Below are 13,165 nucleotides of genomic sequence, written 5' to 3'. Positions count from 1 at the left end.
TCGAGACACCACTGACTTCCTGAGGAAACTTCAATCCATCGGTGATCTTCCTGATAACACCATCCTGGCTACTATGGATGTAGAAGCCCTCTACACCAACATTCCACACAAAGATGGACTACAAGCCGTCAAGAACACTATCCCCGATAATGTCACGGCTAACCTGGTGGCTGAACTTTGTGACTTTGTCCTTACCCATAACTATTTCACATTTGGGGACAATGTATACCTTCAGATCAGCGGCACTGCTATGGGTACCCGCATGGCCCCACAGTATGCCAACATTTTTATGGCTGATTTAGAACAACGCTTCCTCAGCTCTCGTCCCCTAAAGCCCCTACTCTACTTGCGCTATATTGATGACATCTTCATCATCTGGACCCATGGAAAAGAAGCCCTTGAGGAATTCCACCATGATTTCAACAATTTCCATCCCACCACTAACCTCAGCCTGGTCCAGTCCACACAAGAGATCCACTTCCTGGACACTACAGTGCTAATAAACAATGGCCACATAAACACCACCCTATACCGTAAACCTACTGACCGCTATTCCTACCTGCATGCCTCCAGCTTTCACCCTGACCACACCACACGATCCATCGTCTACAGCCAAGCTCTGCGATACAACCGCATTTGCTCCAACCCCTCAGACAGAGACAAACACCTACAAGATCTCTGTCAAGCTTTCTTACAACTACAATACCCACCTGCAGAAGTAAAGAAACAGATTGATAGAGCCAGAAGAGTTCCCAGAAGTTACCTGCTACAGGACAGGCCTAACAAAGAAAATAACAGAACGCCACTAGCCGTCACCTTCAGCCCCCAACTAAAACCCCTCCAACGCATTATTAAGGATCTACAACCTATCCTAAAGGATGACCCAACACTCTCACAAGTCTTGGGAGACAGGCCAGTCCTTGCCTACAGACAGCCCCGCAACCTGAAGCAAATACTCACCAACAACCACATACCACACAACAGAACCACTAACCCAGGAACTTATCCTTGCAACAAAGCCCGTTGCCAATTGTGCCCACATATCTATTCAGGGGACACCATCACAGGGCCTAATAACATCAGCCACACTATCAGAGGCTCGTTCACCTGCACATCCACCAATGTGATCTATGCCATCATGTGCCAGCAATGCCCCTCTGCCATGTACATTGGTCAAACTGGACAGTCTCTACGTAAAAGAATAAATGGACACAAATCAGATGTCAAGAATTATAACATTCATAAACCAGTCGGAGAACACTTCAATCTCTCTGGTCACGCAATCACAGACATGAAGGTCGCTATCTTAAAACAAAAAAACTTCAAATCCAGACTCCAGCGAGAAACTGCTGAATTGGAATTCATTTGCAAATTGGATACTATTAATTTAGGCTTAAATAGAGACTGGGAGTGGCTAAGTCATTATGCAAGGTAGCCTGTTTCCTCTTGTTTTTTCCTACCCCCCCCCCCCCCCAGATGTTCTGGTTTAACTTGGATTTAAACCTGGAGAATGGTCAGTTTAGATGAGCTATTACCAGCAGGAGAGTGAGTTTGTGTGTGTATGGGGGTGGGGGGGATGTGAGAAAACCTTGATCTATGCAGGAAATAGCCCGACTTGATTATGTAAAGAGTTGTCACTTTGGATGGGCTAGCACCAGCAGGAGAGTGAATTTGTGTGGGGGGGTGGAGGGTGAGAAAACCTGGATTTGTGCTGGAAATGGCCCACCTGTTGATCACTTTAGATAAGCTATTACCAGCAGGACAGTGGGGTGGGAGGAGGTATTGTTTCATGATTTCTGTGTGTATATAAAGTCTGCTGCAGTTTCCACGGTAAACATCTGATGAAGTGAGCTGTAGCTCACGAAAGCTCATGCTCAAATAAATTGGTTAGTCTCTAAGGTGCCACAAGTACTCCTTTTCTTTTTGCGAATACAGACTAACACGGCTGTTCCTCTGAATCCTAGGATAGTGATTCTCAAACTTTTATACTGGGGACCCCTTTCACATAGCAAGCTTCCAAGTGCAACCCCCCCTTATAAATTAAAAACACTTTTTTAACACCATAATAAATGCTGTAGGAAAAGCAGGGTTTGGGGTGGAGGCTGGCAGCTCACGACCCCCCATGTAATAACCTTGGGACCCCCTGAGGGGTCCCAACCCCCAGTTTGAGAACCCCTGTCCTAGGAAGACTCCCACTCCCTATTCAAGCCCAAATTAATGGTGTTAAGTTTGCAATTGAATTGTAGCTCTGCAGTTTCTCTTTGAAGTCTGTGTTTGAAGTTTTTGTTGAAGGATGTCTAATGTTAAATCTGTTACTGAATGTCCAGGGAGACTGAAGTGTTCTCCTACTGGCTTTTGTATGTTACCATTCCTGATGTCTGATATCAGGCATTAATTTGGGCTTGAATAGGGACTGGGAGCAACTGGCTCATTACAAAGCAATTTTCCCTCTCTTGGTATTGACACCTCCTCCTCAATTATTGGGAGTGGACCACATCCACCCTGACTGAAGTGGCCTTGTCAGCACTGGTTCTCCACTTGTAAGGTAACTCCCTTCTCTTCATGTGCCACTATATTTATGCCTGTATCTGTAATTTTCACTCCATGCATCTGAAGAAATGGTTGGTTTTTTTTACCCACAAAAGCTTATGCCCAAATAAATCTGTTAGTCTTTAAGATGCCACCAGACTCCTTGTTGTTTTTGTGAATACAGACTAACATGGCTACCCCTCTGATTCTAGGAAGACTGACACACCAAGAATACAACAAGCTTAGTCAGTGTATCCTGTTCCTCTCCAAAGAGGAAACAAATCTTGGGCCATTAGAGGTAAATATTTCTGAGAATTCTAGTTACATTAGCAGAAACAGACAGACTGCATTCATAGCAGTGAGTCAGGCACCTGCATCCGCTGGAAGGGTTTGAATCGCAGGCTGCAAACATGATCCCAGGCACCAAAACCTAAAAGAGAGAGAAGGACCCACAACATGAAGAGAAACCAGTCACAATGAGACCAAACTGAGACTCAGATTCACTTTCCTCTCTCCCTCCCCTCGATCCCTACTGAGTAACACTCTTCCAGCCTATCCATAGGCTCTGCTTTCTCCACCTGCATACAGAGCTGGGTCTGTCTAGGTTCTTATAAGGCTCTCACACCACACTTGATACTGATGCAAGACAGGAGGAAAGAGCCACCTGTCTGGGGTCAGTGAAGACCTGACTTCAGGAATTCAATGTAGCAAACAGTCAACTCTCACTACATATACTTAGGCTCTGAGTTGGGGGTACAGGAGGGAGGGAAAGGCTCAAGGACAGTTGATTAAAACACTTTTTTCATCATTAGGATGAAGGGTTCAGATCTGCCTGTAGCCACACATCAGATTCTCTCAGCAGCCTGTGAGTTCCCCTTCTCTATCCCTGAAGACTATACCATCCTTCCTGTTAATGAGGCTTGCAACTTCAGCGTCACATTAGACAAGGGGTGGGCAAATTATGGCCCGTGAGCTGGATCCGTCCTGCCAGCTGTTTTAAGCCAGCCTTCGAGCTCCCACTGGGGAGTGGAGTCTGGGGCTTGCCCCGCTCTGGCACTCCAGCCACAGCGCAGGGTTGGGGGCCACTTCACATAGCTCCCGGAAGCAGCAACATGGCCCCCTTCCGGCTCCTGTGTGTAGAGGCAGCCAGGGGGCTCCACTCTGCACACTGCTCCCACCCCAAGCACCACCACTGCAGCTCCCATTGGCTGGGAACCGCAGCAAATAGGAGCTGCAGGGGCAGTACCTGCGGACGGAGCAACGCACAGAGCCGCGCCTCTGTGAGGAGCCTGAGAAGGGACATGCCGCTGCTTCCAGGAGCCGCTTGAGGTAAGTGCCACCCAAAGCCAGTACCCCTGAGCCTCTCCCCACGCCCCAACCCTCTGCCCCAGCCCTGATCCCCTTCCCGCACTCCGAACCCCTCGATCCCAGCGCGGAGCACCCTCATGCACCCCAAACTCCTCATCCCCATCCCCCCAGCCAGAGCCCTCACCACACCTCCGCACTGCACTACCCCGCCCCAGAGCCTCCTCCCACACCCTGAATGCCTCATTTCTGGCCCTACCCCGGAGCCCGCACACCCAACCAGAGCCCACACCCTCTCCCGCACCCCAACCCCAATTTTGTGAGCATTCATGGCCCGCTATACAATTTCTATTCCCAGATTTTGGCCCGAGGGCCACAAAGTTTGCCCACCCCTGCATTAGACTCTTCCTCCTGCCACCCACCCAAGCCAGCACCAAGTCCTGTCAGTTTTTCCTTCACAACTACTTTAAAATATCATTTTCTTTTCCTAAAATCCTTGTCCAGGCCTTGGTCATCTCTCACTTTGGTATCTGCAACTCCTGATGTAATCTAGTTTTCCCACGCAACCCTGATCATATGAACACCTGCTTGCTTTTCTCTTGCCTTCCACACATGGTTTCAAAACTCTGCATGACTCTCCCATTGTTTACATCTCAGCCCCCATTTCCTCCAGTTGCCCATGCTTCTCCAAAGCCTCTCTCCTAATCTACCCCTCTGTACCATTTTCAAACTCTTTCTGCCGCTTCCTCCATGCTTTCCTCCCCCCACCCCACCCCACGCATCAGCCAGCCTCCCCTCAGCCAAATACTTCCACAGAACATGGTGATTCTGTGAAATGGCCACCATCAAAAGGAAGCAGAAAAAAATAACCTTTCACACCACTCAAACTGGATTTCCCAAACTCTGGTCATCTAGGGTAGTGCTCATCTGCATGTTGTACTTCAGATCTTAAGCTCCTTGGTGCAGTCACCCTTTTTATGTCATAGTGCTGAGCATGTTAACAGTGTTCAGCAAATGATTGATAATATAAGCATTACATGAGAGCTGGAGAAGGTCATTTTGTCCATACTCTCGGTGCCACTTCACACCTGCCCAAACTGAGTTATCCCACCTTCATCAGCCCGTATGTTGAACCTAACTCGTTTCAATGCACGACTTGTGTTTAATGTATAAATGATCTGGAGAGGAAAGGGGATGGTTCATCTATACAGAGGAGGAAATAAAATTCAGAAGCCATTCTAGAGAATAGAATCAGAGGGCTGAGAAGTTCTACATTCAATGCAGAGAATGATGATGTAACAAGGACAGTGGAACATCAAGGAGAATCCCCCAAGTGAGAGTGGACACAAACCATTCAGGGTAAAGATTCAGGAGTGGCTGGGGAAGAGAACTTTCACTTCATTCAAAAATTCCCTGTTCAAATAGGACATGAGAGAGAGTACTGCTACAGAAAGTGAAATTACAGATACTATGAAATTAAGCACAGGAGCATTGACATCGTAACTGTCTCTATAAACAAATAGAAAGTGAACTAGAAATTAAATGATTATGAGCTGATGGGATGATTCTCTGAATCAGAGATGGGAGGAAGATCAATGGTACGGATACCACTGCATCTCACAAGTTCCCAAAAGTTGTAATATGCAATCTGATAACTAAGGAGGCAATGGTGAAATATTTTGTGTAAAGATATGAATAGGGTTGGGCACTTGACCAGTCCAAAAATAACTGACAATATTTGACTGGTCAATTGATCAAAGTCAAAAATGGTCAAATATTTTAAAAAAACCACTAATTTATTAAAACAGTAACAAAAAGTTTCCAATAGGCTTAGCCTTAGATAGATTATACCTAATTACAACAATCAAGTTACTTAACTGAGTTATTTTAACTCAGAAAAATGTGAAACATAATGAAACTAAGTTCTAAAAAATGAAAGACTAGGACCATGATGTAGTCAAGAAGGTAGGCCACCACCTTCATCAGGACACTCTTGCTGGAATATTTGACCCTGGTCAAATAATAGGAGGTTAACAGACAATATTTAACCAGTCAACTGACCATCTTGCCAAGCCTAGATAAGAGAAATGACAAATAACGGAAGATTTGCAGAAATTATCTGCTACAGACCCCATAACTGAAGGACAGCAAGAGTCAGAAATTCCTCAACCAACTATTGTGAAGTCAAAAAGTGAACGGTGCTGTACTCAGAAGGAGGGATTTTTGTTTCAATTGGATACCATATTCTTCTCAGTTCTAAACCTAATCCATTGTGTACTGTTGCTCTGCAAATGCTGAATAGGTCCATCCTTCTACTTCAAAGATGGCTGTTTCAGGGATGGGTGAAGTGATTTCTGTTTGTTAAATGTTTTGGGATTAGAGCTAGTTGAATTCTTCTCTGTCAACGTGTGTGTGGTGGGGGGGAGGGGTTAAGAAAAATGGCTTTCTGGAAAATTGTCCAACAGTTCAAAATTTTTGATCAAAACAAACTGAAAAACATTGCCTCATTTTAATACTATACATTTTTGGGTTTTGTTATTTTTAGTCCCTCCTTTTCCTAGTGGAAGAAAGGGAGGAACCAAAGTTTTTTGCTTGGTTGATTGGGTTTTTTTTTTTAATTGGAAAAAAAAAGTCCATAAAAAACTGCAAAAAGAAGTTTTTGTTTCATTCAAAAATGTTCACAGAAAATACTTACAATTTTTTGACCAGACTTATTTGGGATCCTTTGTGATGAAAGGCACCATTGTGGGGGGAGGGATAGCTCAGTGGATTGAGCACTGGCCTGCTAAACCCAAGGTTGTGAGTTCAATCCTTGAGGGGGCCATTTAGGGATCAGGGCAAAAATTGGGGATTGGTCCTGCTTTGAGCAGGGGGTTGGACTAGACGACCTCTGAGGTCCCTTCCAACCCTGATATTCTATGATTCTATGAAAATGTCAGAGGTAGTAGAAAAGAGGGCAAGAGTGAGAACAGAATTACCAGAGTTGGAATTTGGACAGGACCCAGAGATATCCCTGCTCTTGGCCCAGATGCCATAGGATAAATGGTGAGAATCTCAGTTGTCTCTCATAATTGTAACTCCAGCAGCACTGAGCCCCTGCTTCAGGCTGGAGAATTAGTTCAGTAGCAACTCAGAGCAAATTACCAACACCACTTTCTGGAGTACCTAGGTTGCTCTTGGAGTTCACACATCCACGTCCTAACCACACCTAACCCTACTTAGTTTACAAATAAGTATGGCTTCAAGCTAGCAGGGTTAGGGTGCATGAACCAGCCTAAAATCTTCCCACCTACCTAAATATTCATGCTGTGAAAAGCAAGAAGAAAGGGAATAAAAGGTTTGGAGGAGCCAACTCCATGCTGTGTACCAGAAAGCAGATACAAGACTATTTCAGAACCACACTGTGAAATTAGTTTTTTGTGGCTGCAAACCTCAGACCAGTTACCCAGGGGTGGAGAAGCCTTCACACCTCAAAATCCACCACCACCACCCTCAACACTAACTGTCCCTCTTGTTGGCTTCTCAGCAGAGAAGTCAAAGACTGAATGGGCCGAAGAGACTGAACTATGCTGCAGAACCAATTCCTCCAAGGCAGGGGTGCAGTACATAGACTAAGGAACAGTGAAAGAAGCTTTCTTCACACAAACCAAGCTGTATCTGTTCTGTGGAAAGAATACTCTAGGGCTGTCACTTGAAGATCTTTCACTAGCACTGAAATCTCACAGAAATCTATACAAAATGAACAAGAATTCCAGAACAAGAAGTCATGCCCCTAACCTAGAAAAGCCTGATTTAGACACCTCAATTCAGAATGCACAGCAGTAAGAAATGGAGAGTAGGAATCAGCCAAGTCAGTTTAAGAACAACAGTCCCAATCTGAAGAATTCTCAAGGGCCTCACAAAATAAAGCCAGTTCCAGTTTCAGATTAAAGTGTTACACAGAAAGAACAAGAAGAACTGTACTCACTGCTCAGAAGGGTGGCTGAACCAGGGGAGATGGAACTGACCCTGTTACTGTAACTCTCAGGCAAATGGTCAGACACTTTCCTAGGGCCAGCTTCCAGTAATAGGATTTTCTTCTCACGGAAGTGGACATCATGTCCTGAAATAGGCAAACATTTATTAAGATACTTTTAATAAAAATTCATTTCTTTATTTATATATCAAGAACTCCCATGCATTTTGCAATGAGATACACAAATAAAATTCCCTACAGGGAAAAGCATACACAACACATTTCTAACTAGGTAAGTTTCAGAGTAACAGCCGTGTTAGTCTGTATTCGCAAAAAGAAAAGGAGGACTTGTGGCACCTTAGAGACTAACCAATTTATTAGAGCATAAGCTTTCGTGACCTACAGCTCACTTCTTCAGATGCATATCGTGGAAACTGCAGCAGGCTTTATATATACACAGAGAATATGAAACAATATCTATTCCCACCCCACTGTCCTGCTGGTAATAGCTTATCTAAAGTGATTTCCAGCACAAATCCAGGTTTTCTCACCCTCCACCCCCCCACACAAATTCACTCTCCTGCTGGTGATAGCCCATCCAAAGTGATAACTCTTTACACAATGTGCATGACAATTAAGCTGGGCTATTTCCTGCATAAATCCAGGTTCTCACATCCCCCCCACCCCCCACACACACACAAACTCACTCTCCTGCTGGTAATAGCTCATCCAAACTGACCACTCTTCAAGTTAAAATCCAAGTTAAACCAGAACATCTGGGGGGAGGGGGGGTAGGAAAAAACAAGAGGAAACAGGCTACCTTGCATAATGACTTAGCCACTCCAAGTCTCTATTTAAGCCTAAATTAATAGTATCCAATTTGCAAATGAATTCCAATTCAGCAGTTTCTCGCTGGAGTCTGGATTTGAAGTTTTTTTGTTTTAAGATAGCGACCTTCATGTCTGTGATCGCGTGACCAGAGAGATTGAAGTGTTCTCCGACTGGTTTATGAATGTTATAATTCTTGACATCTGATTTGTGTCCATTTATTCTTTTACGTAGAGACTGTCCAGTTTGACCAATGTACATGGCAGAGGGGCATTGCTGGCACATGATGGCATATATCACATTGGTGGATGTGCAGGTGAACGAGCCTCTGATAGTGTGGCTGATGTTATTAGGCCCTGTGATGGTGTCCCCTGAATAGATATGTGGGCACAGTTGGCAACGGGCTTTGTTGCAAGGATAAGTTCCTGGGTTAGTGGTTCTGTTGTGTGGTATGTGGTTGTTGGTGAGTATTTGCTTCAGGTTGCGGGGCTGTCTGTAGGCAAGGACTGGCCTGTCTCCCAAGATTTGTGAGAGTGTTGGGTCATCCTTTAGGATAGGTTGTAGATCCTTAATAATGCGTTGGAGGGGTTTTAGTTGGGGGCTGAAGGTGACGGCTAGTGGCGTTCTGTTATTTTCTTTGTTAGGCCTGTCCTGTAGTAGGTAACTTCTGGGAACTCTTCTGGCTCTATCAATCTGTTTCTTTACTTCTGCAGGTGGGTATTGTAGTTGTAAGAAAGCTTGACAGAGATCTTGTAGGTGTTTGTCTCTGTCTGAGGGGTTGGAGCAAATGCGGTTGTATCGCAGAGCTTGGCTGTAGACGATGGATCGTGTGGTGTGGTCAGGGTGAAAGCTGGAGGCATGCAGGTAGGAATAGCGGTCAGTAGGTTTCCGGTATAGGGTGGTGTTTATGTGACCATTGTTTATTAGCACTGTAGTGTCCAGGAAGTGGATCTCTTGTGTGGACTGGACCAGGCTGAGGTTGGTGGTGGGATGGAAATTGTTGAAATCATGGTGGAATTCCTCAAGGGCTTCTTTTCCATGGGTCCAGATGATGAAGATGTCATCAATATAGCGCAAGTAGAGTAGGGGCTTTAGGGGACGAGAGCTGAGGAAGCGTTGTTCTAAATCAGCCATAAAAATGTTGGCATACTGTGGGGCCATGCGGGTACCCATAGCAGTGCCGCTGATCTGAAGGTATACATTGTCCCCAAATGTGAAGTAGTTATGGGTAAGGACAAAGTCACAAAGTTCAGCCACCAGGTTAGCCGTGACATTATCGGGGATAGTGTTCTTGACGGCTTGTAGTCCATCAGAAACAGATTGATAGAGCCAGAAGAGTTCCCAGAAGTTACCTACTACAGGACAGGCCTAACAAAGAAAATAACAGAACGCCACTAGCCGTCACCTTCAGCCCCCAACTAAAACCCCTCCAACGCATTATTAAGGATCTACAACCTATCCTAAAGGATGACCCAACACTCTCACAAATCTTGGGAGACAGGCCAGTCCTTGCCTACGGACAGCCCCGCAACCTGAAGCAAATACTCACCAACAACCACATACCACACAACAGAACCACTAACCCAGGAACTTATCCTTGCAACAAAGCCCGTTGCCAACTGTGCCCACATATCTATTCAGGGGACACCATCACAGGGCCTAATAACATCAGCCACACTATCAGAGGCTCGTTCACCTGCACATCCACCAATGTGATATATGCCATCATGTGCCAGCAATGCCCCTCTGCCATGTACATTGGTCAAACTGGACAGTCTCTACGTAAAAGAATAAATGGACACAAATCAGATGTCAAGAATTATAACATTCATAAACCAGTCGGAGAACACTTCAATCTCTCTGGTCACGCGATCACAGACATGAAGGTCGCTATCTTAAAACAAAAAAACTTCAAATCCAGACTCCAGCGAGAAACTGCTGAATTGGAATTCATTTGCAAATTGGATACTATTAATTTAGGCTTAAATAGAGACTTGGAGTGGCTAAGTCATTATGCAAGGTAGCCTGTTTCCTCTTGTTTTTTCCTACCCCCCCCCCCAGATGTTCTGGTTTAACTTGGATTTTAACTTGAAGAGTGGTCAGTTTGGATGAGCTATTACTAGCAGGAGAGTGAGTTTGTGTGTGTGTGGGGGTGGGGGGGATGTGAGAACCTGGATTTATGCAGGAAATAGCCCAGCTTAATTGTCATGCACATTGTGTAAAGAGTTATCACTTTGGATGGGCTATCACCAGCAGGAGAGTGAATTTGTGTGGGGGGGTGGAGGGTGAGAAAACCTGGATTTGTGCTGGAAATCACTTTAGATAAGCTATTACCAGCAGGACAGTGGGGTGGGAATAGATATTGTTTCATATTCTCTGTGTATATATAAAGCCTGCTGCAGTTTCCACGATATGCATCTGAAGAAGTGAGCTGTAGCTCACGAAAGCTTATGCTCTAATAAATTGGTTAGTCTCTAAGGTGCCACAAGTCCTCCTTTTCTTTTTGCTAACTAGGTAAGTACCGATTTAATACTATGGAGGCACTGTTCACAACTCCATAGTTAAGGTTTAAGATTCGTTTTGCAATTAAAGCAAGGATTCAACCTGTTTTGTATGAAAAACTACAGCATATCCTCCCCAGACTTACAGCACTTACTTTGTTGAGCACAGAACAAATTTTCTGAAAGTTTACAAGTAAATCTGTTAGTTTCTGATTTAAAATTAATTAAGAACCAAATTCTTTAAGAAATTTAGCATCCGTGAGCATCTTTTCTTTGTCCCAAAAGATCTTAATGATGGAATAACCCACGCACTTCAAACTTTTCACATAGTTAAAATTATTTGAAATCTTTTGCACAGGCTATACTTGAAAAAATAAGGTGGCAATTAAGCTAAGATATTAATTATTACTGTATTTAATTGTTATGGTTATATAGGCTACAATTAGGCTCAGGAAATCCATAAATGGGGTCACTGACATTAAAAATAAACTTGTCCAATCACTACTCTTCCTCTACAGCGAATTTGCATGCAACAGTTCTAGTGCCTGTAATGACTCAGTAGTATGAAGGAGAGTGGACACTTATCAAGAATAGTTCTTACTGGTAGGTTACTTTGCCCAACTGTTACTGCTTTTTAAAAGTTCCATGGCTGCATATGAGCTTTGGGGATCAGCACTTGAAAGCCTCCCTGCAGCACAGCTGCCACAGCTCCACTGCACCCTGAAGTACCACTCGGAAGAGGCAGGGATGTAAAGGGTGCCTTTAAGAGATATTTTGGACATAGGGACTAGGCTCTCCCTGCCCCCCCTTCACATAGGGCCAGTCTCACATAGCCCTTTGAACCTATAAGTAGATTTCAAATTAAGGGCCAGATTTACCAGTATACTTCAACTTGCCCTACTTCCAAATATTAACAATAGCACAATTATCTCTTCCCACCCCCCAACAAAAAAAAGGAAGATAAACAGGACCAGTGGAAACAGCCAGCTACCAGCTGGAAAGTACCCACTTATTTAAGAGCAAAAATTAAGGGAATGAATTGGCTTAAAATATTGGACTTTTTTTAAATTAATGAAAAAGAATTAAGTAAAAACGTGTAGGCTACTACTGTATAGTTTCAAACAGAGATTCTCCTTTTCTTACCCACAATAAATTGCCACTTCTCAATGAAAGCTTTTTCCATAGGAAGTGTAATGACTGCCCTAACTAAATTAGGGGCAACTCCATTTTAGGCCTGGTCTACACACAGTATAGAGTTATGGGTGTGATTCCCCCCGCCCCCATCAGTAAATCAGCACAATCCTTATAATAGATACACTTATACTCCTCATATAGGTTACTTCCCTTCTCCCTTTACACAAGTTACACCCCAATAAGCATCTGTATCCAGAGATAGCCATACACCCGCTTTGAGAGGTGGAGCGGAGCGTTGTACCGTTTCAACGCTACCAGCGGAGTGTGGACGAGTCTCAGCCCGGGCACCACAAACCACTGCCGAGCCCCAGGTCTTGATGGAGTCTAGCCAGGGTCCTCCCTCTGCCCCAAGCACCTCCCCTCGGGCGGAGGAGGGGGAACCATTGCTGGACTCGGAGGCTTTTCCGATCACATTCACGGCCTCTCAGAACCGGGGCCCGACAGGGCCACTCATCGGGACACGCTCTAACCCCACAGCAAAGAGGATGGACCGACCCGCCCGAAGCCCAGGTGAGCACGACAAGGCCTTACCCAGCGCCGCGGCCATAGCGCTCCCGACCATCCCCCCGCCCGACACCACCACATCATACACCGGCCCGGTGCCTGCGGCCCGCACCGGGACCCTCCACGCCAAGACCGCGGCCCGCCCGGCCCGGAGCCCTCCTCTAAGCGGCGACAAGAGACCACATCCACCCGCGGACACCCACACCGCCATCACTGCGGAAGTGACGGATCCAGCACCATAATACCCGCCCAAAACGGAAGTGACAAAACAAGCGCCATGACAACGCGTGTGCCAACAGCCGAGGTGCATGCCCAGCCACTCCTTCCTGGGAATGTCCTCCCAATCGAT

The 13,165-nt window shown here is 45.2% G+C and overlaps 1 protein-coding gene across 5 annotated transcripts in view; it reads right to left on the bottom strand.

Annotated features, from left to right (window-relative positions):
- COQ6 (coenzyme Q6, monooxygenase) overlaps nt 1-13,165 on the bottom strand; it is a 35,862-nt gene that overhangs the window by 7,473 nt on the left and 15,224 nt on the right. For 2 of the 5 annotated variants that reach the window (XM_073349126.1, XM_073349127.1), the window contains exons 2-3: nt 7,802-7,936; nt 2,901-2,959 (exon numbers count right to left, since the gene is read on the bottom strand). In XM_073349126.1, coding sequence (XP_073205227.1) covers nt 2,901-2,959; nt 7,802-7,936 — 194 coding nt within the window. Of the gene's footprint in view, nt 1-2,854; nt 2,960-7,801; nt 7,937-12,843; nt 13,067-13,165 lie in introns of those variants that run through there. The other 3 variants (XM_073349125.1, XM_073349128.1, XM_073349129.1) reach the window with 3 other exon arrangements.

Source organism: Lepidochelys kempii, chromosome 6 (assembly GCF_965140265.1).
Source record: "Lepidochelys kempii isolate rLepKem1 chromosome 6, rLepKem1.hap2, whole genome shotgun sequence".
Classification (NCBI taxonomy): domain Eukaryota; kingdom Metazoa; phylum Chordata; order Testudines; family Cheloniidae; genus Lepidochelys; species Lepidochelys kempii.
Note: the sequence above shows the minus strand (reverse complement) of the source record. Positions and strands in the feature narration are given on the sequence as shown.